This window comes from Meles meles, chromosome 20, assembly GCF_922984935.1.
Source record: "Meles meles chromosome 20, mMelMel3.1 paternal haplotype, whole genome shotgun sequence".
NCBI lineage: Eukaryota > Metazoa > Chordata > Mammalia > Carnivora > Mustelidae > Meles > Meles meles.
The window spans coordinates 18505384-18525868 of NC_060085.1; the positions used below are offsets into that span (position 1 = coordinate 18505384).

The 20485-nt window shown below is 61.1% G+C and overlaps 1 protein-coding gene across 1 annotated transcript in view; it reads right to left on the reverse strand.

The window, feature by feature from the left end:
• Positions 1-20485, reverse strand: part of COL7A1 (collagen type VII alpha 1 chain) — a 31654-nt gene extending 11169 nt beyond the window's left edge. The window contains exons 1-76 of the mRNA XM_045991815.1: positions 20401-20485; positions 19704-19884; positions 18911-19070; positions 18739-18832; positions 18486-18647; positions 18088-18251; positions 17881-18010; positions 17654-17770; positions 17395-17541; positions 17193-17309; positions 16969-17118; positions 16752-16880; positions 15833-15976; positions 15617-15742; positions 15371-15514; positions 14667-14786; positions 14361-14504; positions 13907-14032; positions 13661-13807; positions 13324-13446; positions 12843-12989; positions 12458-12592; positions 12226-12372; positions 12008-12144; positions 11392-11518; positions 11159-11305; positions 10900-11072; positions 10763-10798; positions 10652-10678; positions 10514-10558; positions 10378-10440; positions 9888-9959; positions 9762-9797; positions 9602-9637; positions 9366-9437; positions 9176-9253; positions 8917-8943; positions 8781-8834; positions 8576-8638; positions 8429-8488; positions 8288-8323; positions 8041-8085; positions 7926-7961; positions 7530-7574; positions 7411-7446; positions 7237-7269; positions 6853-6885; positions 6633-6686; positions 6497-6556; positions 6365-6400; positions 6178-6258; positions 6035-6070; positions 5795-5839; positions 5546-5617; positions 5302-5346; positions 5023-5049; positions 4791-4820; positions 4592-4672; positions 4480-4515; positions 4368-4403; positions 4198-4278; positions 3910-3945; positions 3479-3541; positions 3226-3270; positions 2179-2214; positions 2070-2105; positions 1871-1966; positions 1714-1749; positions 1591-1626; positions 1436-1483; positions 1098-1133; positions 839-961; positions 552-752; positions 422-457; positions 289-342; positions 38-106 (exon numbers count right to left, since the gene is read on the reverse strand). Of these exons, the coding sequence (XP_045847771.1) occupies positions 38-106; positions 289-342; positions 422-457; positions 552-752; positions 839-961; positions 1098-1133; positions 1436-1483; positions 1591-1626; positions 1714-1749; positions 1871-1966; positions 2070-2105; positions 2179-2214; positions 3226-3270; positions 3479-3541; positions 3910-3945; positions 4198-4278; positions 4368-4403; positions 4480-4515; positions 4592-4672; positions 4791-4820; positions 5023-5049; positions 5302-5346; positions 5546-5617; positions 5795-5839; positions 6035-6070; positions 6178-6258; positions 6365-6400; positions 6497-6556; positions 6633-6686; positions 6853-6885; positions 7237-7269; positions 7411-7446; positions 7530-7574; positions 7926-7961; positions 8041-8085; positions 8288-8323; positions 8429-8488; positions 8576-8638; positions 8781-8834; positions 8917-8943; positions 9176-9253; positions 9366-9437; positions 9602-9637; positions 9762-9797; positions 9888-9959; positions 10378-10440; positions 10514-10558; positions 10652-10678; positions 10763-10798; positions 10900-11072; positions 11159-11305; positions 11392-11518; positions 12008-12144; positions 12226-12372; positions 12458-12592; positions 12843-12989; positions 13324-13446; positions 13661-13807; positions 13907-14032; positions 14361-14504; positions 14667-14786; positions 15371-15514; positions 15617-15742; positions 15833-15976; positions 16752-16880; positions 16969-17118; positions 17193-17309; positions 17395-17541; positions 17654-17770; positions 17881-18010; positions 18088-18251; positions 18486-18647; positions 18739-18832; positions 18911-19070; positions 19704-19884; positions 20401-20485 (6327 nt within the window). The remainder of the gene's footprint in view (positions 1-37; positions 107-288; positions 343-421; positions 458-551; positions 753-838; positions 962-1097; positions 1134-1435; positions 1484-1590; positions 1627-1713; positions 1750-1870; positions 1967-2069; positions 2106-2178; positions 2215-3225; positions 3271-3478; positions 3542-3909; positions 3946-4197; positions 4279-4367; positions 4404-4479; positions 4516-4591; positions 4673-4790; positions 4821-5022; positions 5050-5301; positions 5347-5545; positions 5618-5794; positions 5840-6034; positions 6071-6177; positions 6259-6364; positions 6401-6496; positions 6557-6632; positions 6687-6852; positions 6886-7236; positions 7270-7410; positions 7447-7529; positions 7575-7925; positions 7962-8040; positions 8086-8287; positions 8324-8428; positions 8489-8575; positions 8639-8780; positions 8835-8916; positions 8944-9175; positions 9254-9365; positions 9438-9601; positions 9638-9761; positions 9798-9887; positions 9960-10377; positions 10441-10513; positions 10559-10651; positions 10679-10762; positions 10799-10899; positions 11073-11158; positions 11306-11391; positions 11519-12007; positions 12145-12225; positions 12373-12457; positions 12593-12842; positions 12990-13323; positions 13447-13660; positions 13808-13906; positions 14033-14360; positions 14505-14666; positions 14787-15370; positions 15515-15616; positions 15743-15832; positions 15977-16751; positions 16881-16968; positions 17119-17192; positions 17310-17394; positions 17542-17653; positions 17771-17880; positions 18011-18087; positions 18252-18485; positions 18648-18738; positions 18833-18910; positions 19071-19703; positions 19885-20400) is intronic.

The window sequence follows — 20485 nt, forward strand, 5'->3', positions numbered from 1 at the left end:
GCAGAGGGTGGGCCCCCAACTGATCCCACACACTGACCTTGGCGCCCTTGAATCCAGGGGGTCCTTGCATTCCAGAGAGTCCTGGCCCTGGCTCCTCCCCAGCCACCTACACGTACAAGGTCACAAGGGAGAGAGGCACCTGTCACAGAGTCATGGAGGGGTCATCCCCACTCGCAGGATCCCACCGTGGTTTGGGTCAGAGACACCACATGGAGTTTCTGGGGCCTGAGTTAATGGTGGCCTCCTGTACCAAGAGTCACAGATTTAGGGCAGGGCCGGGCTAGTCACCTTGGGGCCAGGGGGTCCAGGAGGTCCAGGGAGGCCAGGAGGGCCGTCTCTCCCCTGCGGAGAAGAAGGAAATGGCAGGGCTGTCCCAGCACGGCGCCCAGGCAGCCCCACCCTGGAAGCCCCCTCAGCTCACCTGCTCTCCGCGTTCTCCTTTCTCTCCCCGTTCTCCCTGAGATGCAAACATCGGGTGAGAGCCATGTCCATGGGGCATCCAGCTCCTCCTGGGCCCACATCCCCAGCCCTCCTTGGCTAGCCTCACTCACCCTCTCTCCTGGCCTCCCTGCTTCCCCCGCGCCCCCAGCCCGGCCTGGGAGCCCAGGAATGCCAGGCTTTCCTGGCTCCCCAGCAAGGCCAGGAGGTCCAGGGGGGCCCCTTTCTCCAAGGGCTAGGCCTGGTGGCCCCTGAGGGCCAGGGTCTCCGCGATCTCCCTTCAGCCCGCGTTCTCCAGAGAAGCCGGTGGGGCCCTGGGTGAGCAGAAGAGTGAATGTGCGGCCAGCTGCGCAATGATGCCGTCCCCAGGGCGCCCCCGCCCACCCGCAGACACACACACCTCCTTGCCGGGGGGGCCCCGCTCGCCTGGCTCCCCCTTAGGGCCACGGCGCCGCTCAGAAATGGGCAGGAAGCTGCCGGAGCTCTCATTCCAGGTCTCCGTGATCTCCCGCAGGGTAGACGTCTGAGTGATGGCAACGACTTGGGGAAACAGGGCCTGACCCTGCACCCACCCAGGCTCCCCCCGCTCGGCCATTTGGGCACCACTAGCTCCATGGGGCTCCCCATGTGTCCCCACTCCCAGCCTCCAAACAACCTACCTTGATGCCAATCGTTTCCAGCAACCGCTCCACATTCTGGGGACAGAAGCTGGGGTGAGGGGCGGCCCTCAGAGAAGCTTCCATACCTTCTTCCCCAGGCCTCTGGCCCACAGGACCCTTTAGCACCGGTGCAGGGGACCCGGGGCTCTAGAAGCCCCTCCCTGGCATGTCCCCATTGCCCGGCACCCTGAATATCGGCTGTGGGAACCCCAGGAGGGCAGGGGACTGAGCGCACAGCACAGAACCCGTGGGGCCTCACGGCAAGGGGGAGCAGGGAGGGGCGGCTCCCTCATGCCTGCAGCTTCGAGTCAAGAACCGGGGCCTGAGGCTTCACTCACCCCTACGCTCCCGGGATCTCCTCTCAGGCCACGCTCTCCAGGGAGGCCCTGGAGACACCAAGAGACAAGCTGCTGGACCCAGTTTCTGGGGGAAGTGTGTGTGCCTAGCTGTGAGCTTCAGCTGCCTAGGTACGTGAAAAAGGTAGGGACCTCACCTGTTCCCCTTTGGGTCCAGTCTCCCCACGGTCACCCTGAGAAGGAAGAATGATCAGGTGGAAGAAATGCCCCAACCTTGCTTAGCCTTCATCATGCCCTTGACCCACCATACGCACACTCACCTTGGGGCCTGCGTTTCCTGGAACCCCAGGAAAACCCTGAGATAGGACAGAACACAAAGCGGTCACACAGGATCACCGCATCCCAGGAGGGTGTCCGGCTGGAACATAATGGCCCCTGTCACTCCCAAGACCTGGAACTCCCCTCCTGGGTACTCACCTGCCCAGAGGGGCCCATCTGCCCTGGGAGGCCTGGGGGGCCCTGGAGTCCCGGGCTACCAGGAGCGCCACGCTCACCCTTGGGACCATCGCGACCCTGTGGAGGACACAGCCAGCATCAGGACCCCGAGACCCCGGGGTCTGCCGGACACTGCAGAGTCGGGATCTGGGGTCAGATCACAGAAGAATCCAGTACTCACCTCTCTCCCAGGGGCGCCCGAATCTCCCCTCTCTCCCTGAGGAAGACAAGAGCGCTTTACACAGGGCCCTCATCTGGGGCCAAAGCAGACTCCAAGTGAGGGGCTTTACCTTCCTCCCATCTTCTCCAGGGTCTCCAGGTTCTCCCTGTGGGCAGAAGATTCACATCACATAACATCAGAAGAATTCACATTCACTTTCATTGCTGTCTGGCTGCAAGACACTGGCGTGGCGGGCCTCAGATGACCTTATGTCTGGGCCGGTAGTTCCAAGCCTCCGTGTGGCTCAGAGCAGGGCCTGGGACTGTATGAGTGCACTGTGGCACTCGGAGGGCACACCTACGGGGCTCTGCTCACCTCGCAGGTAACTGCCCATGGCCTCTGTCTCTGGCTTTCCAGATGTAGCTCCACATCTGCGTGCCTCTGGACATGTGTGTGCACGTGTGTGCGTCAGCGTGTGTAGCCTTGCATGGGTCTGTCTGTGTGTCCTGGCAGGTGACACTTAGTAGGTGTCTTTGTCTGTCTGCACGCCTTCACCCACGTCTACATATGGCCACATACACGTTTATGTGGGACAGACGTGTGTCCGCATGTCCTTGGTGCCTTGAGAATCATCTGTATGTCCCAGGATCTGCCCACAAGTCTTGTGTGTGTCATCTCGATACACCTGGCCATGTGCGTACGAGTGACTGTGGATATAACTGCGTGGGTCACATGCCAGAGCCTCGGATGTGTGTCTCACCATACTTCAACGCAAGTCCACATGTGGCCTGGGTTCCACATACGTCTCGGCACCTATGTGGGCTGGGTGGAGGCACCTGCGTGCCAACACGTCTCCAAGTATCCCTGAACGTGGCTTCACACCAGTACGTCTGCACCCCTCCTCCGTCTGTGCCCATGGCTCTTTGCCTGTGCCCCTGGCTGTGTGTGATCGTGGCAGCTGTCAGCCCATCTGGGCATCGGTTAGCATGGCCCCATGGCTCACCGTCCGTGCGACTGCACGCGTGTGCACGTGGAGGTGTGTTTCAGGGAGTATGTGTGGGTCCGGGAGTATGTGTGAGTGTGGACGCATCTCAGCAGGGGTCTGCGCGTGTGGCCCATGTGTGTCTGCACACCTGGGCTGTGTGCACCCGTCCCTGTGTCTGCTCTGGACACTCACGTTTTTCCCGTTCAGGCCAGGCTTGCCGTCCTCTCCAGGCTTTCCCTGTGGGGACAGATCACTGATCAGGAGTCAGGGCCTGGGGGAGGACAGGAAGGGGGTGCCCCGCTGGCACAATTGGTAGTGTGTGACTCTTGAACTCAGAATCATGAATTCAAGTCCCATGGGGGGTGTAGAGATTACTGAGGTCATTTAAAGAAGTACGTAAATGAACTTTAAAAAAAGAAAGGGAACCATGAAATCTCAGTCTCACCTGGGCTCCAGGGGGGCCAGGCGGGCCAGGGGGGCCATGTTCTCCTCGGAGGCCCGGAAGCCCCTGGAAAAAGTCTTTGCTAGTACTGAAAGAGCCACTAAGAGAGCCCCCAAAGCACACCCGTGGACTGGGGAGGACCCCACTAAGATCCTCCTTGAGGGCAGAGACCTCTAAAATTTGGAGGTTCCATTGAGATCCCCTGAGGCAGAGACCCCATTGGTTAGGGGTCCCCTACTAAAACTCCCCAGGGAAGAAACTCCAGGACTTGGGGGACCTCCTCAGGCCAAGGCAGAGAAGGTCAGAAAGCTGGACCCTGCTAGAGCCTGCCTGCCAGGCACAGGGCTGGACCAGCTCCCACTGCTCCCACTGATGCTGCGGTGTGATGACCAGACCCTGAGCTGCCCTCCGTCCTGACATCTCCCATCACTTACGTCTCTCCCTGGGTCTCCAGCTTTGCCCGTAGCACCCTGAGGAGAAACTCAAAGTCAGGGAGTCTGCAGTGATTGCGGGCTCAGGAGGACCACCTGCTGACATGGCCACTAATTCCTGCGAACTCGGGGCCTGAGAGGCACTCACGCCCCCCCACCCGGGAGGGGTCTAGGAGAAGCCACAAATACCCCATCTGTCCCCAGAGCTCAAGACCAAGAAGACCCAGATGAGGCTGGGGTCACATGAAGAGGGAAGGGGGGCATGACCAGGCAATGACCATCACAACTCACGTTCAGCCCGGGGGGGCCAGGGGCTCCTGGTTTCCCATCTAGCCCACCACGGCCATCTAGGCCAGGTGGACCCCGATCACCCTGAGGAAAACAGAGAGGTAAGAGGCCACAAAGGATAAGACAGACCTAAGAGCCTGGCTCACGGCTAAAAACCCTCCCTGCCCTCTCACCTTCTCTCCTGCTGGGCCTCGGACACCTGGGTCTCCCTGGGGAGAATAAGGTCAGATGAGAGATGAGGGGAGGAGGGGGACTGAGGCTTCTGGGGCAAAGAGCATCACTCACCTGCGGGCCTGGGGGCCCCCGAAGTCCACTGACACCCTGAGGATAAGGGGAGGAAGAAATCAGACCAGGCCTTCCCAGACCCACATTTCCTCCAGGGACCAATCACACTCACCCTCTCCCCAGAGGCTCCAGGGGGGCCTGGGTCACCCTTGGGTCCTCGAGGACCCTCCTGTCCACGGTCCCCAGGTTCTCCCTGTGGCAGAGACGAGCTTGTTGAAGGAACAGCCCTATGGTCGCAGGCACGCCCAGTCGTGGAGGCACTGGGATGCTTCCTGTGCTCCGAGCCCCCCTCCACCCCCAGACCCTGATACCTTCTCTCCAGCTCCAAGTCCCGGCTCCACCTGTCAGGAGGAATGGCCCGTGAATGGTTCAACAAGGAGAAGCGGGGCCAGTGAGGGGCTGTGGGGTCAGTGGAGCTATCAGGAGGCCATGGGGGACACGGGAACCATCCCATCCCACTGGAAGGATTGAAGGGACACCATACAGCGTCAACAGGGGCAGGCAAGGGAGAGGACAGTGGACCAGACTCAGCTCAACCCTTACCGGCCGTCCAGGGAGTCCTGGGGGACCCTGGGGAAGGAAATGATTATGGGCAATAAGATGCTCCAAGCTCCCAGGGCGTGGCTCAGCTCTGCCCCAGCCTCAATTCTGCCCCTAGATTCCCTGAAGCACCCCAATACCAACCCCCAGAAGGCAGGCTGGACCCGAAGGTGGCCATCAGTGCTCCCCACCTTGACCTTCAGGGCCCTTACATGGTCACTGACCAGACCAAACACTGGAAATCTGCATTCCTCCAGAGCCCAGGACACTGGCACTACTCACCGGCTCCCCACGGTCCCCCTTGGGTCCAGACGGTCCAGGACTCCCCTGCAGAAAGTCAGGGCGTCAGGATCACCAAGATAGCCGGCAGTTTCAGGGAGTTTGGGGCACAAACTGAGGACTCATGGGGATCCTGGAGGCCTTTGGGGGTTGTGATGAAGGGGTCCCAGCAAACTGTGAGGACCTAGCATTGCAGGGTTGGGCTGCGAACCGATGGTTGAAGTTGGGGTCAGGGGTTAGGACTCACATTTCGTCCATCCTCTCCAGGATCTCCTTGGTCTCCCTTCTCACCCACAGGCCCCCGAGCTCCAGGTGCCCCCTGGGAAGAGCAGATGGCCTTAGACAGGCCCTCCCAGTATGTCACAGGCTTCCCATGACCCACCCCCCTACACTGCCCCAGGTTCCCCATCACCCCAAACCATGCCAGAGTTTCTCATCACCCCATGCCTCCTTCCAGACTCTCCAGCACCCCCTCACTTCGCCCTTCCAGCCTCACCCGAAGGCCACGCTCGCCAGCTTTTCCAGGCAAACCTGGATCACCCTGGTGACGGAGAGAAAGCCACACTGAGCAGGTGGGTTGGACTCAACCTGACTCGGGGAGAAGGGCAGAGAAGGCTCTGGCGCCAGCTGGACAGCAGGCAGGGGAATGGACTGGATGACCCGGTGGCGCCCCCAGCCCAGTGGGATCCTAGTTCAAGGGCAGGGGTTCGGAAATCACAGTGGGAAGGAGTCTCACCGGGGGGCCCTCGTCACCTTTCTCTCCAACTTCACCCTGTGAGACAGGAGAATTAGCCCCGGTCCCCAGATCCCCCACGAGTCTGACAACACCCTACTCCCCTGTCCCTCAGAAACCCCTGCCCCCAACTCCAGCTTTCTTACGTCTCGTCCTCGGGGGCCGACAGGTCCTGGGGAGCCAGGCCTCCCCGGGTCTCCCTTCTCTCCAGGAGGCCCCAAGTCACCCTGTGGAGGAGGCAGAAGTGAGGTGACCGGGACGCAGGTAGCAGCCAACTCTTGAGGGGTGGTAACCCCAGAAACCTCCAGGTTACCCAAAGTCACAGGTACTCACCGGGGGTCCTGCTCTTCCGGTGAGGCCAACGGGACCCTGCAGGGCATGGAAGAGGGGAACTGGACTCATTTGGGGCTCCCAGGTACTACCTCATCTCCTTCTGTCACACCCCCCAATCCCACGTTTACTCACCCGGTCTCCAGGGTCTCCCTTGGGGCCAGGGTCTCCAGGAAGAACCGAGCCGGGTGGGCCCTGGGATGGAAGGATCAGAAGTCAGGGAGCACAGTCTTCACCTGCCCGACCCCCTAGACCCTGTCCCCTCACTCACCCGCTCCCCTTTGACTCCTGCTGCTCCTCTGGGCCCAGGGGGCCCCACATCTCCCTAGAGGTGACAAAGGCCATCAACCATCAGCACCAGCTCCAAGTCCCATGAACCAGACCCCACCGCCACCTTGATCCAGCAATCCTGCCCCTCAGGGGCCTCCGGCAGGCACTGTTACCTTGACCTCAACCCTGTGTCAGCCTCCTTTCCCTCTTGCCAAAATTACCTTCTCTCCTTTGGCCCCTGCACCATCAGGTCCCTGAAAACAAATAGGACAGACATGCTTGGCCACACCTGGGCACCGCAGTACTGTGACTGACTGGGGATGGGGTTACATCAAACTGCAAGTCACAGAGCTCATCTCTGTCCCGACGTCTCTGCCCGGCTGGGAGCCAGGCAGGGGTTACATGGAGCCTATGACCTATGTGACGGTCACAGGGTCACAGGAGACAGCCAGGAGTCAGGAGGTGTGTTGTAGCATAAGGAGAGTCACAGAGCTCTTAGCCTACCCAGGGCCCCAAGGTTACAGGGTCCTGGCCTGGAACACTGGTCTACACGCAGGCCAGTGTGCAAGGAGCTGTGCCCAAAGCCCCATCCGCCCTTTGCTCACCACTCCAGGGTCCCCAGGGCGACCAGGCTCCCCCTGTGGAAAAAGGACAGAGGCGGGGATGGGTCAGAGACCCATCTAGGAATCCATGTTCCCAATGTCCCACTGGCCAAAATCCCTAGTATGGAGCAGGGGTGGGAGGGTGGGGAGAGGACCAGCCCCCAGGCAATGACCCACCTTCTCTCCTCGGCGGCCGGCGGGTCCCGGTGGCCCCTGCATATGGAAAAAGTATGAAGCCAGAGTGGGAGGAACACGTGAAAAGCCTTCTCCCAGTCCCACCACGGTTATAGACTCACTTCGGGCCCCTCGGGTCCAGGACGTCCAGCCACTCCGGGCAGCCCCTGGGGAAGAAGAGCGGACATGCTGGTCCAGGGGGTGAGGGCGGGAGATCGTGGCAAACAAGGGCTAGAGACGGTAAGGGTGCTAGAGAGAGGGTGCGAAAGGCCAAGATTCAGGTGGCAGGGGTCAAACTCAGTGGGACGACAGAGACCATGTCAGTGGAAGTCAAGGTCAGTTCAGTAGGGTCAAGAAGTTCAAAGCAGGTCCCAGGGGTTGAGAGTTAGAGCCTGCATGAGCAGCAATTACGTGAGGAGAGGTCGGGGGCAGGGGAAGTCTAGGCTGAGAAGTCAGAAGCAGGAAGGGGCGCAGAACTCGAGTCAGCCGGGCACGGGCTTTGGGGTCAGAGGGCTCACCTGGGGTCCCACTGGGCCGGGCGATCCACGTTCACCCTGATGGAACAGGACAGCTCAGAGCTGAGTCTGACCCCAGACCCTCTGGGGCTCAGAGAGACCCCTGGGGTGCACTCACCTTCTCTCCGGCCTCACCCACAGCCCCTTTCAGTCCTCTGTCACCCTAAGGGGAGACAGGAAGGGTGCCTTGACTGTCAAACCCCAGAGAAGGTGTCTCAACCTCTAGCCATCCTGCCCCGGAAACCACAGCCTCTGACCTGGTGAGAATCCTCTTCTCCTGACCCCCCTACGGCCCCCAGACCTACAGCATTCCCACTCAGTGTGTCACGCTCCGCACCTGACCCCCCCCCCAAAATGGCACTTACTTTGGGGCCAATGTCTCCAGGAGATCCTCGTAGGCCCTAGGAGTGGTTCAGAGATTTTGGGTTTGGGCATAAGGAGAGCGTCGAGGGTGGGAGGCCAAGGCAGCTGGGACCGCCCCTCAGAACCCTAGTCCCTACACTCACCCGCTCGCCCGGGCTCCCAGGTTGTCCTGGGAGACCTGGGGCTCCGTCCTCACAGTCACCCTAAAGGAGAAACAGATGAGTAGAAGACCCTGCCCCTGCCCCCGCCCCCACCCCAGAACTGGGACACCAAGGGGTCAGGCTTCCTACTTTTTCTCCTTTCTCTCCGGAGGGGCCAACTGGGCCTTGGGGTCCGGGGTTTCCAGGCAGACCCTAGGAGAAAGTGGATAAAAACGTGAGCCCCAAACCATGAGGCCTAGCACCCCCCACCATTGCCCAGCAGAGCCCCAGCCCCAGGATCCACACCCCTGAGCATGGCCCCAAGCTCCCCAGCAGAGCCTCAGGGCTCCCTCACCGGCAGCCCAGGCTCGCCTGGACCAGTGCCGCCATCACCCGGTCCTGGAGGGCCCTGAGGGAGAACAGCAGGTGAGGAGACGACCAAGGAGAATCAGATTCCAAGCCACCCCCAGGACACTTTGCCCCGCACTTACCCGCTCCCCACGATCGCCTTTGTCACCCTGAAAGACAGATCATGGCCCCATGACCCTGGAGTACAGCTCCACTCCCCAATGTAAAGGGAACGGTGAAGGTCAGGGGGACAAATCGGATCACGAAGGTCATGGGGGCACTGAGGAGTCATGGGGCACTAAGGGTCACATGGAGTGAGAGTGACCAGTAGGGTTCAAATGGGGTCACTAGATCACTAGATCACATGGAGGTCATGAAACCATACAGGGGTCATGTTGTCACCTTCACGGCCATTCCAGGAAGTCCTGGAAGCCCCTGGGGTCCTGGGTCCCCCAGTGGTCCACGGGATCCAGGAAGGCCCTGATGGAAGAGAGAAAGTGTGAAGTATGCCCCCACGGACCCCTGCTCCCACCCTGCCTTCCGTTGGCCCCCCCACCACACGTCGCTTGCCCCCACACGTCCTGGAACTTACCGGAGGTCCCCGGTCCCCTTTCTGCCCAGGAAGTCCTGGGCCCTCGCCTCCAGTGACTCGTCCAGGCTCTCCCTGCAGGACAGAAAGCAGTGGACAGGATTCAGGGTATGGGAGCCTTGAGGTGGGAGAAGCCCCTCGAGGGGCCTCAGCTATCCCTTATCATGCCCGAGGCCCTGCACAGTGTCCAGCCTGCTCATCCCTGGGCCACCTGGCTCCCTCCCTCCCCCCGCACCTACCGGCTCCCCCTTCGGGCCTCGAGGTCCTCGCTCTCCCTGAGGACAAAATAGAGCAAAGGGTGACACCTGGGCACCGGCGCTCCGACGCTGCACACCCCCACAGCCCCCACCCCGCAGAAAGGACTCTGGGAAGACACTGGATGAACAAAAGACAACTTACTGGTTCTCCACGAGGACCAGGCCACCCTGGGGAACCCTGTTAATGGAAGTGGTCAGGACAGTCAGACACCCACCACCCACTCGAGCCTGTCCCACTGTGGCACCTGCAAGGGCAAGGCTTGCTTACCTTTGAGCCAGGGCTTCCCGGAGTCCCAGGGAGGCCAGGGCTGCCTGGAGGGCCCTCTGCCCCAGGGAAGCCCTAAGGAGGCAAAGAGGTCAGGGCAGGAAGGGGCCCTCCCTCATGCCCCTGGTTTGCTGGAGGAGCGCAGAACCCACACGCCCCCAAGTGTTCCTGGGGCGGAGCAGTGGGGCACAGAAGCCACCCTTCTGAGCTCAATGGGGCTTCATCCTGGGCACAAGGGCAGTGACGAGGCAGAGGGCCTTCCCTGCCTCTGGGATTTAGAACTCACACCCAGGCTCTCTGGGGGAAATCTCAAAACTCCCCTGGCTCTTCTGCTTTATGCCCTTTCCCGAAGTCTCTGGTGTGGTTTACAATGTCCACTTCGGCTTCTGGGAATACCCTTGTGGTTCTACCCCTGTTCTTTCTTTCTGTCTTTCAAAAACCCAGGGGACACTTGCAGGAGTGTCTTAGGGGAACCTCAGTGGTTTCCACTCACCCTGTCACCCTTTGCAGCAGCACTCCCTGGGAGCCCTTGGGGGCCAGGAACACCAATCCTGCCCTGAGAGAAGAAAGCAGGTAAGGAGCTTGTGTGCCAGTCAGGGAGCAGAGGACAGGTGTGGGGAGGCACTCACCGGAAGGCCAGGGGGGCCAGGAGGCCCAGCTTGTCCTTTCAGGCCCTAGAAAGGGTGATCAGTGAGCCCTGTACCACCAGCCTTCCCCCAGCCCCACTGACCCCCAACCATTCTCTGCCTCCAGCTAGGGTCACTCACCCTCTCTCCGGGTTCCCCCTTCTGGCCCTGGGGAAAGATATGTCCAATGAGGGTCAGAGGGGCCGGGCCCAGGTGTGGCCCTTGCCCACCCTCTCAACCCTGGACACTTACCTTTGGACAATGCACCGTGCAAGGTTCTGGCTGTGGCTGTGGATATAAGATCTCCTGGAGGCCGGGCTCTTCTACCAAGGGTCCCCAGGCCCCCTCTCCCCTGCCAGCAACCCTTCCCCCGGAGGCCTCTTGCAAACCTGGGTGGCTGAGCCTATCTGACACAAGGATGTTGCCAGACTACTGACTGCCCGCTCCAAGCTTGGACCATCATCCACAGCAAAGAAAGTCTGGACGGGGTCCACGCCCGGCACCAAGCGACGCAACTGTTCTGGGTCAGCTCCGGCTTGGCCCAGGATCATCACTTTGAGCCCTAAGGAGGGGTCCAGCAGTCTGCATGACAACTGCGCCAGAGCCAGGATGTCCCCAGGCCCCATCCCCACTGGCCCTCCTCCTCACCAGCAGCCTGGGCCTCACGGATAGGGTTGAAGATGTCACCTCTCAAGGGCTCATCAACTAGCAAAACCATTACCCCTGGTACGTGCTGGCGGCGCCCGGGAGCATCCGGGGCTAACAGGTGCCTGTGAGCAGTGACCACAGCAGTGCCTGGGAGAAAGAACAGGTCAGAAGCCAGGGGCCACCAGCTCCCCGCGGGGCAGCCCCCAGAGTCCACGTCCAGTGCAGTTCCTTACCCAGGTTGTTCCCACTTGGGTCCACGTAGGGGATGCTGCGGATTTTCTGCAGGATGACGCCAGGATCATAGGAGCTATTCAGCGGGAACAGTGGGGAGGGCCGATGACTGTAGGACAGGAGGCCAACCTGGGGTGGGAGGGGTACACAGAGCCTGGGGAGGATGGCAAAGCAAGAATGACAGGGCGTGGGGGCGCCTGGGTGGCTCAGTGGGTGAAAGCCTCTGCCTTCAGTTCAAGTCATGGTCTCAGGGTCCTGGGATCGAGCCCTGCATCGGACTCTCTGCTCAGCAGGGAATCTGCTTCCTCCTCTCTCTTTGCCTGTCTCTCTGACTACTTGTGATTTCTATCAAATAAATAAATTAAATCTTGAAAAAAAAAAAAAAAAGAATGACAGGGCCTGTGGCGGGAGATACAGAGCTCAGGGTGTGGGACTACACCTGAACTTGGGGGAGTCAGCAGTGATAGTAGGATAGTAGGATAAGGAGCCAAGCAGCAGAAGGGGAGGGCTGGGAGACAGCCTGGATCACTGGTAGAGGGGGCTAATGATAGCTGCTGTGAAGCCCGGGATGGGGAAGGGCTGGGATCGGAAGGGGTCTGGCTGTCTCTGGGGCCAAACCTGCACTGCCTGTGGCCCAAGAGGCCCAAGTGCAGACACCAGACGCTCCAGGGCTCGCTTTGCAGCCTCTGCACGATGAGCGTTGTCCTGAGTGGCGTGCAGAAGGAACACTACATCCATCAGGCCATGTGCACACACTGCAGGAAGGGGGCTGAGTTACTGAAATGGCTGGCCCATCTGGCTACCCCCTTAGGCCCCTCCCACCGTGCCTACCATACCTGGGATGTGTGTGACAGAGGCCTCAGGACCCCGTACACCCTCTCGGATGGGTATCAGCGAGAAGATGTAGGAGAGGCCCGGCTCCAGCCCTGTCACCTGCTGGGAGCTCGAGATCCCTGGAAGTGTCTGCGAGGCCGCATGGATGTCTGCAGAGGATAAAACCTGGTTAAATGGGAGGCCTCCTGTGGAGCCCCAACTGCCAGCCCATCCCAAACCTGGCCTCCACTTCACCTTGGCCAGGGTGTCTGAGTGGCCGCCAGGACAGGATGTAGCTGGATACTCCAGACACTGGAGTCCAGGCCAGGGTCACTGAGTCGACTGAAGTGTCCACCACACGCAGTTCAGTGCTTGGGACACGGGGTGACTCTGAAAAAGGTATCAAAGACCAGGGATCAGAGTCTATGTCTTGAGAACCCAAAGGGGAGAAATCATCTGAGGAGGTTCTTGGGTTAGTGAAAGAAATGTCTTGGGAGATCATGCTGGGGGTCACCCCAGGGGCAAGAGTGGTAGGAGGGTTACAGGAGGAGTCACTAAGGGTCATGGGGCGCAGGAAACCAGGGTGAGTCATCAGTGGGGGAAAGCTCACACCAGGGAAGAGGGGACTCTCTGGGCTCACCAGTCTGTGCAGTCACTTCCGTGGGGGGCCCTTCTCCAGCTGACCCCAAAACACTCAGCCGTATGCGGTATTGGGTGGCTGGTTCTAACCCATCCAGTTCATAGCTGCTGAGATCGGGCCCCAGGACCCGGAATTGTTCCTGGCCACCTGGGACAGGCATGAGAGTGAGGACCCAAAACACGTGGAAGGATGCTACAGACCAGCATTAATGAACTCGCCCACCTCACCAATTGACCCTGCTGACCAGATCCACCCTCCTAATTGATCTTCCCCATTCTCGCTGACCCTGTTCACTTTACTGACCCTGCACGACTGACCTTTATTGATCCCACCCGCCGGACAGACTGATTCCGCGCACTATCACTGATCCAGCAAACCACAGACCCTGCCCACTCACGGACCTCGCCTAACTCGCCAACCCCGCCCCCAGCCCCGCCCCCTCTGGTCTCTGAGCCCGCCCCCACCCGGAGACAGCGCTCACCCTCGGGTCGCCAACGCAGACGGAAGCCCTGTGCCCCGGGCACCGGGTGCCAGCGCAACCTCAGCGAGTGCTCCCCTCGCTGCACAACGCGAAGGGTCTCCAGTCCTGGCGGAGCCTCAGGCGCTGCAGAGAAAGCCCCGGCATCAGGGAGGCTCCGCCCCCACTGGCTCCTGAGCCAATGCCAGACCAATCCTGGAACGCGCACCGCCCCGACCGGCTCCTCCGCCTATCCGAGGCTTCATACCTCTCCCTCCTCGACCCCCGCCGCGCACAAATGCCATCCCCAAACCGTCCACGCCACCAATCCAAGGCTAGCCCCAGCCCGAGCTCCGCCTACGTGTAGTGACGACAATGGAGACTGGCGCGCCCTCGCGGTCTCCGACCACTGCGGTCACTCGCACCGAGTAGCTGACTCCGCCTTCGAGGCCCCGTATTTCTGCGGAGTCCGTGTTTCCTGGGAGCACCTGCTGTCTCGTGGGGCCACCTAGGCAGGCAAACATGGGGCAACAGTCGGGGTGGGGGTGGCTTTACCAGAGAGGGCAGTCCCAAGCGGGAGGGACAAGGGCGGGTCAGGGAAACATACCCTCGCTGCGGCCCCAGGCCAGTCTGTAGGCTGTGGCTCCAGGGACCCCTACCCAGGTGACCCGCAGAACATCACTGGAAGCATTGAGGATCTGCAGCTTGGACACACTGCCCACGGGCGCAGGGTCTGGGGGGCAGAGGCAGAGTAAGGGGCCAGGGGCCACTGGATGGCTGGAGGAGAACAGCGTGGCAGTGCTAACATGGTCCGTGCAAGGAGGTCTGAAGGTCAGCGTGAGGTTAGTATGGACAGGTCAGTGCAGGCAACCTCTGAGAGGGAGGAGGTCAGTGCCCCAGAGTGGGCAGGGTGGGGTGGCCAGGAGGTCGCGGAGGAGGGACACTTAGTCAATGTGGAAAGGTCACTGAGCAGTGATGGAGAGGGCAGCTGAAGCCGACAAGAAACACAGTGGGCTGGGGTAGCTGATGAGATGTTTGCCAGCTGGCCAGGATCCACTCACCTGTCCTCACAAGCACGGAGGCGGGGGTCCCATCCACACCAGCCACATGGGCCCACACACGCACCGTGTATTGAGTATCTGGCTCCAGCCCATCCAGCTCAGCCACCGTGGTCTCTCCGGAAACCAGCTGGGATTTTTCGGGACCTGGGAGTGGGAACAGAGACAGCTCCAGGGCTGGGTAGACTCTGCCCCCTAATGCCCCACCTGGACCCCTAATTAACCTCCACCTCCCATTCCACCCAGACCTGCATCCACCCCCGTGACTCTCCAAAACCTCCAGTCCCCTCCCAAACCCCTGGTCCTCACCACGGCCCGAGTGCCAGGAGATCCTGTATCCCGTGGCACCAGGAACCCTGCTCCAGGCGATGGTGACAGAGGAGCTGCCGGTCTGCGTCACATGGACGGTCCTCACTGGGCCCAGTGGGTCTGAGGGGAGAGGCCATGGAGAGTCTCATGGAGGAGACAGTGGAGAGGGTCTGATGGGGGAGGATTGGGGGACCATCTACCGGAAGGCTATGGAAATCTAAAAGGAGACAGGGATCTGATGGGGGAGGTGGTGAATGGGCCAGATGGGGGAAGAAGTGGGGGTTCTGATAGAGGAGACAGTTGCAGTCTGAGTGAAGCAGGTGATAGGAATCTGAGAGAGAAGAGGGTCTGACAGGGAAGCCAATAGGGTCAGAGGAGGCAGTGAGGGGGTATAAGCGTGAATCTTAGAGGAGAGTCAGGTGGAGCAGAAAAGGCCGAGGGAGCCTGAGAGATGAGGTGGTGGAAATCTGAGGGCAAAGAGTGTGGGATCTTTGAGGAGAGGCAAAGGAGTCTGAGGAAGGGGCGCTTAAAAGGAGACAAGGGAGGCCAAAGGGGAAAGCAGGATTCTGAGGGAGAAGGCAGTGGAAATCCGAAGAGGGAGACTGTGACTGATCTGGGGTGAAGCAAGGTTCTGAGAGGGGAGGGCATGGGGGTTCAAAGGAGCACTGGAGATAGATAGCCAAGGGGCTGGGTCAGGCCCTGACCAGTCTGAGCCACGATGACCGCAGGGGGACCCTCCTCTCTTCCTCGCAGTGCTGACAAGGCCACCTGGTAGGACGTGCCAGGCCGTAGCCCCGTGATATCTGTGGAAGTGGATTCTGGGGGCAAAGTCTGGCTGGACTCTGGACCTAGGGTCAGAGGAAAGTGTTGACATGGCTCTTGCCTGCCCCTTCAGTCCCCCATACTCTGACCGTTACTCTCCATTACCCTCCCACACACCCCACACCGACCACTGTCCGTCCTCCAGCTAATCCGAAATCCACTGGCTCCGGGAACGGGGCCCCAGGCCACCCTCACTCGTGTAGCATCCGATGCCATGACTCGTAGCCCTGGGATGGCAAGTGGGGTTTCCAGTTCTGGGGGTGAAAGATAGAGGTCAGAGATCAAAATCAGGACTGCAGTGAGCCAGGCAGCTGCTCCCCCCGCAGCCCTTCTGCAGTACTCACCCCGGCGGACCGTGAGGATGCTGGCGCCCCCCTCGCGGGCGCCCACCCGAGCAGACACCCGCACGGTGTAGCTTAGCCCAGCCCGGACATCATCCAACTCAAAGGCTGTCTGACTTCCAGGAAGCACCAGGGTCCGTTCAACACCTAAGAAAGAAGGCAGGGTAGGCAGGCAGGGGTCAGTGAGACGCAGAGATGAGGGATGATGGCAGTCAGTGACAGACAGTGACACAGGATAATGGACCAGTGATGAATGGAGACCCAAGATGATAGGGGTCTGTGGACAGGGACGTGGAATGTAGGACGATAGAAGTCACTGGACAGTCACTGGGCAGTCATAGGAATTGACAGGTCAGGTGCCTGGGTGGCTCAGTCGTTAAGCATCTGCCTTTGGCTCAGGTCATGATTCCATGACCTGATTGAGGCCCACATCAGTCTCCTTGCTCAGCGGAAAGCCTGCTTCTCCCTCTCCCACTCCCCCCTGCTTGTGTTCCCTGTCTCTCTGTCAAATAAATAAATAAAATCTTTTTAAAAAAAAGGAATTGACAGGTCATCAATAGACAGGGACATGGGGTGATAGGGGCCAGTATTGGGTGGGGACAGGGGCTGAGAGCTCAGCATGGACAGTGGTTCCAGCTAGAATCCCCAAAGGACAGGGACTGAGCTTGTACTTGTGGAGAAGGGGGGGAAGCTGCAGCCAGGGATGTGGGGCAGCGAGTGGAGACAGACCCCGGTGAGAAGAGGGGCTGAGGCAGGGCTGGGAGCAGACACCCATGACAGATCTGGGCTCAGTTACCACCTCGGGCGATGGATGGAGAAGGCCATAGAAACCCGGAAGCAGAAAGAGATGGGGTGAAGGTGCAGTCAGGCCCCAACAGCTGAATCTTTAATGTGTGTGTGGGTGTGGCTGTGACCCCCTCACCCTGGGTACTGCGCACAGCAATGCGGTACTCGGTGGCCCCGGGAACTGGGCTCCAGGACACTCGCACCCGCTGCCCGGGCAGCTCGGTAGCCTGTAGGTCCGTCACAGGGCCCACAGGCAGCTCTGGCCCTGTTGGAGAGTGCAGCATGAAAGTCTGCCGGACCCCCGCACCCGCGTCCCTTCCCCTGTCATGAGGCAAGGCCCACGGAGCCCTCACCAGTGGGGACCACGGTGGCAGGTGTGGCCACCTCACGGCCCTCCAGCAGTGTGTAGAGCGTGAGGCGGTACTCGGTGCCTGGCTGCAGCCCATCCAACTGGTAGCGGGTCACATCGGGGGGCAGCACCACCTTCTGTGGCGCCCCCAAGCCTGCAAGATGACAGGGTCAGGCCAGCTGAAGCCAAGCCCAACCCTGCCCGCCCACCCCTCTCCCCTGCACGGACCACTCTCACGCCGCCATTCCAGCCGGTAGCCACGGGCCTCAGGCACCAAGTTCCAGGAAACGAGAATGGACGTGGGGCCCAGGATGACCGGGCGCAGGGTCTGTTCAACAGAGGCATCTGCCCAGGGCACACGGGATGTCAACATTCTCGGTGCCCTGCCCGCCTGCCCAGCCTGCCCGAAGAAAGCCCCCGGCCCTCTCACCGGTACGGGCAGTCAGAGAGGTGGTCGCCCCGACACTCCGGCCGAGCAGGCTGCTCACAGTCACCTCGTAGTCTGTGCCAGGCTCCAGGTCACGTAGCAACACTGACCCCTGCCCGGGGCCCAGCTCCTGCTGCTGCGTGACACCGCCTGCCCGGGGGGCACAGGAGGGCACAGGGGGACACGGCAGGGGTGGTCAATGTGCCTTGCAGACTCAGAACCCTGCCATCCTGTCTGAGGTGCGGGGATCCCCCTCACTCACCACTGAGGACCCGCCATGTCACACGGTAGCCTGTGGCACCTGGCACGCTTCGCCAGGCCACCAGGAGGCTGTGGGTCGTGGTGTTCTGGATGGTCAGCTCCGGCCCCTCCAGGGCAGCTGGGGGAAGGTGCACCAGCCATTATCAGAGTCAGGGGTGGGGAGGGGTTACTGGGTGGTTAGGGGAGCGGGGTCAGAGGTTAGGGTCAGAGGTTAGCAGAAATGCTCACTGGTCCGGGCTGTCCCGCTCACGGCCTCCCCGATGCTATTGGCGTAGAGGGCTACCACAGTCACTTGGTACTCGGTCAGTGGCCGGAGACCCTGCAGCTGCGTGCTGGTCTCACCAGCGGGGACGCTCACCTGCCCAGGGTCAGAGGTCACTTTACCTTTCCCAGCCAAATCCCCAGCCCCCCACCTGCCATCCCTGACATCCTTACCTCCCGCCGCTCGCTGGACAGTGGCTGCCCCAGCCCTGTCAGAGGAGCATACTGGACCTTGTAGCCAGTCACAGGGCCACTGGCCGCAGTCCACTGTACTCTCAAGGACTGACTGCCTGCCTCAGACAGCACCAGGTCTCGGGGACCGGAGGTCGAGTCATCAGCTGGGAAGGGCGGGGAGTCAGGTAACCAGGCAGGAGGATCAGGGGTCAGACTTAAAGCGGAGCATTGGGGGTCAAAGGTCAGGAGCCCCTGGGGTAGGGTCGGCACCCTGAGGGCAGGATCAGAGGACAGTACCCCCAGCCTGGTGTCAGGGGCACATGGGATGGCATCATCACTCCCAGATGGGGGGCAGGGGCAGGGGTCCAGGTCAGGCACAGGTGTGGGCAGAAACTCACTGGGCAGGGTCACGGGCACTCCCCCTGCAGTCGTGCACACTCTCCGGGAAACAAGAGGCAGCAGGGTCCTCAAGATACTGAAGTCATTGACGAAGAAGAAGAAATCACTGGTGGGCTGTGAGGCAACTCGCCTCAGCTCCTCGGGGTCGGCATTCTTGATCCCTGAGGGGATGCCCGGTCAGAGCTCAGGGGTTCCCATGCCCTCTGACCGGCCCCCGCCACAGCCCACGTGTTACCTCAGCTTGGCACTCACCCACGGCAAACAGCTTGACCCCCTGTCCCTTCAGCCGCTGGGCAGCTGTGTCCACCAGATCCTGGGACTTCCCGTCTGTGATGAGGATACAGACCTGGGGCAGGCGCACGGGGCCAGTCAGTGTGCCTCAGCCAGCTAACGTGGGGGGAGGCAGGGTAGGGGGAGAGATCACCTTGGGGACACCAGGTCGGGCCAGCTGGGGCAGGAAGACGTGGTCAGCCACGTGGAGAATCGCAGCCCCCGTACGCGTGTTGCCCCCCTTGTAGCTGAGCTCACGGATGGCTCGGATCACATCGCCCCCTGAGCCAAGTGCATCGAGGCCGAACTCTGTCCTGTGCAGGGGAGGGAAGGTGGCAACAGGCTCGGGGCCAGGACCTGTTCTGGCCCTGGCTTCTAGGAGGACTCTGGGGTGAGGTTTGGGAATATCAGGTCCCCTTGAGGGTCCTCTTGGTTCTGTGACTCCTGTTCTCCACCTCTGAAGCCAGTCACAATCTCCTTTGGTACCCCTCTGTGCCTTGCCTGGGGCTGGAGCCCTTGGGGCTCCCTGCCTCCGGGAGCAGGATGTCTGGTTAATTAGGTAATTGTGGGAGGAAGGGTCCGGTTGTAGGGAGGTGGCCGTTGGCCAGGCAGGGAGGCCCTGTGGGAGGGGGGAGAGGCCGAAGGCATCAGGAGGCTGAAACAGGGACAGTCCAGTAGGTAGGCAGGGGCATCTGAGGCCCCTGAGTTCCCCATCTCCAGACCAGAACACACAGGGCTGTCTTTGGCAGGACACCGGCCCGGAGGTGTCTCAGGTGCAAGGACTCAACCCGGGAGATCCTTGCCTGTCTCCAGAGGAGGTCCTAGCTCGGGGAAGAGGGGTCTGGGTTCCCCAAAGCCTGGCCTTGGGGTTTCTGGGCTCCCTGCTCCTGTGGGGGGAGAATCCTGGTGAGAGCTCTGGGTCCCCAGCTCCAGGGGCCACCACTCACCGGGGATCATCGCTGTACTGCACAGCAGCGAAACGCACGCCCTGTGCACTGGCCGCCCCCGAGAAGGGCAGCACCAGTCCCTCCAGGAAACCTCGCACTTCACGGAAGTTGCCTCGGCCAATGGACGAAGAACCGTCAAGCAGGAACACGATGTCAGCGGCGTAAAGGCGTGTGCAGGTCACTGGGGCAGGGAGGAGCCGTGAGGCTCTCTCCTTGGAGACCACCCACCCCTCCAGGCACTGTGATCCCTTGGCACTAGGAGTTGGGGAGAACGGAGTAGGCCAGTAGGCCGCAGAGGCTAAGCAAACGGGCTTGGGCTGGCTGGGCCCTGGGAGCCTCTGAGGGAGGGACAGAGGAGCCCCGAGCAGACTCTGGGGGACTGGTGTGTGCAGAGAGGGGAGATCCTGGCCACAGGTGTGGATCTGGGACTGAGGTTGGCCTCGGGGGCCAGCGTGGAGTGACAAAGAGGGGGTGACCCAGCTTGCATTTGGGGAGCCAGAGTTTGGGATCCAACAGGATAGGATGAGGTTTGGGAGACCAGCAGGGGGAGCGGAGGGTTTGGGGAGTCTGGGGAGAGTTAGCAGGGATGCAGGCAGGGTTGCGGAGGTGGGAGGGGTCCCAGATGAAGGTCACGGGTGACAGGGTGTAGGGTGACAGGGTGTAGCGCCTGGATGAAGTCCTTCCCGGCGGTGCCCACCTCTCTCCCTGTGCTGGGCCCGCGCGCGCAGCGCCCCTGCCAGGATCCCGGCGCAGAGTGCGGCCACCAGGAGCGGCAGCCTCAT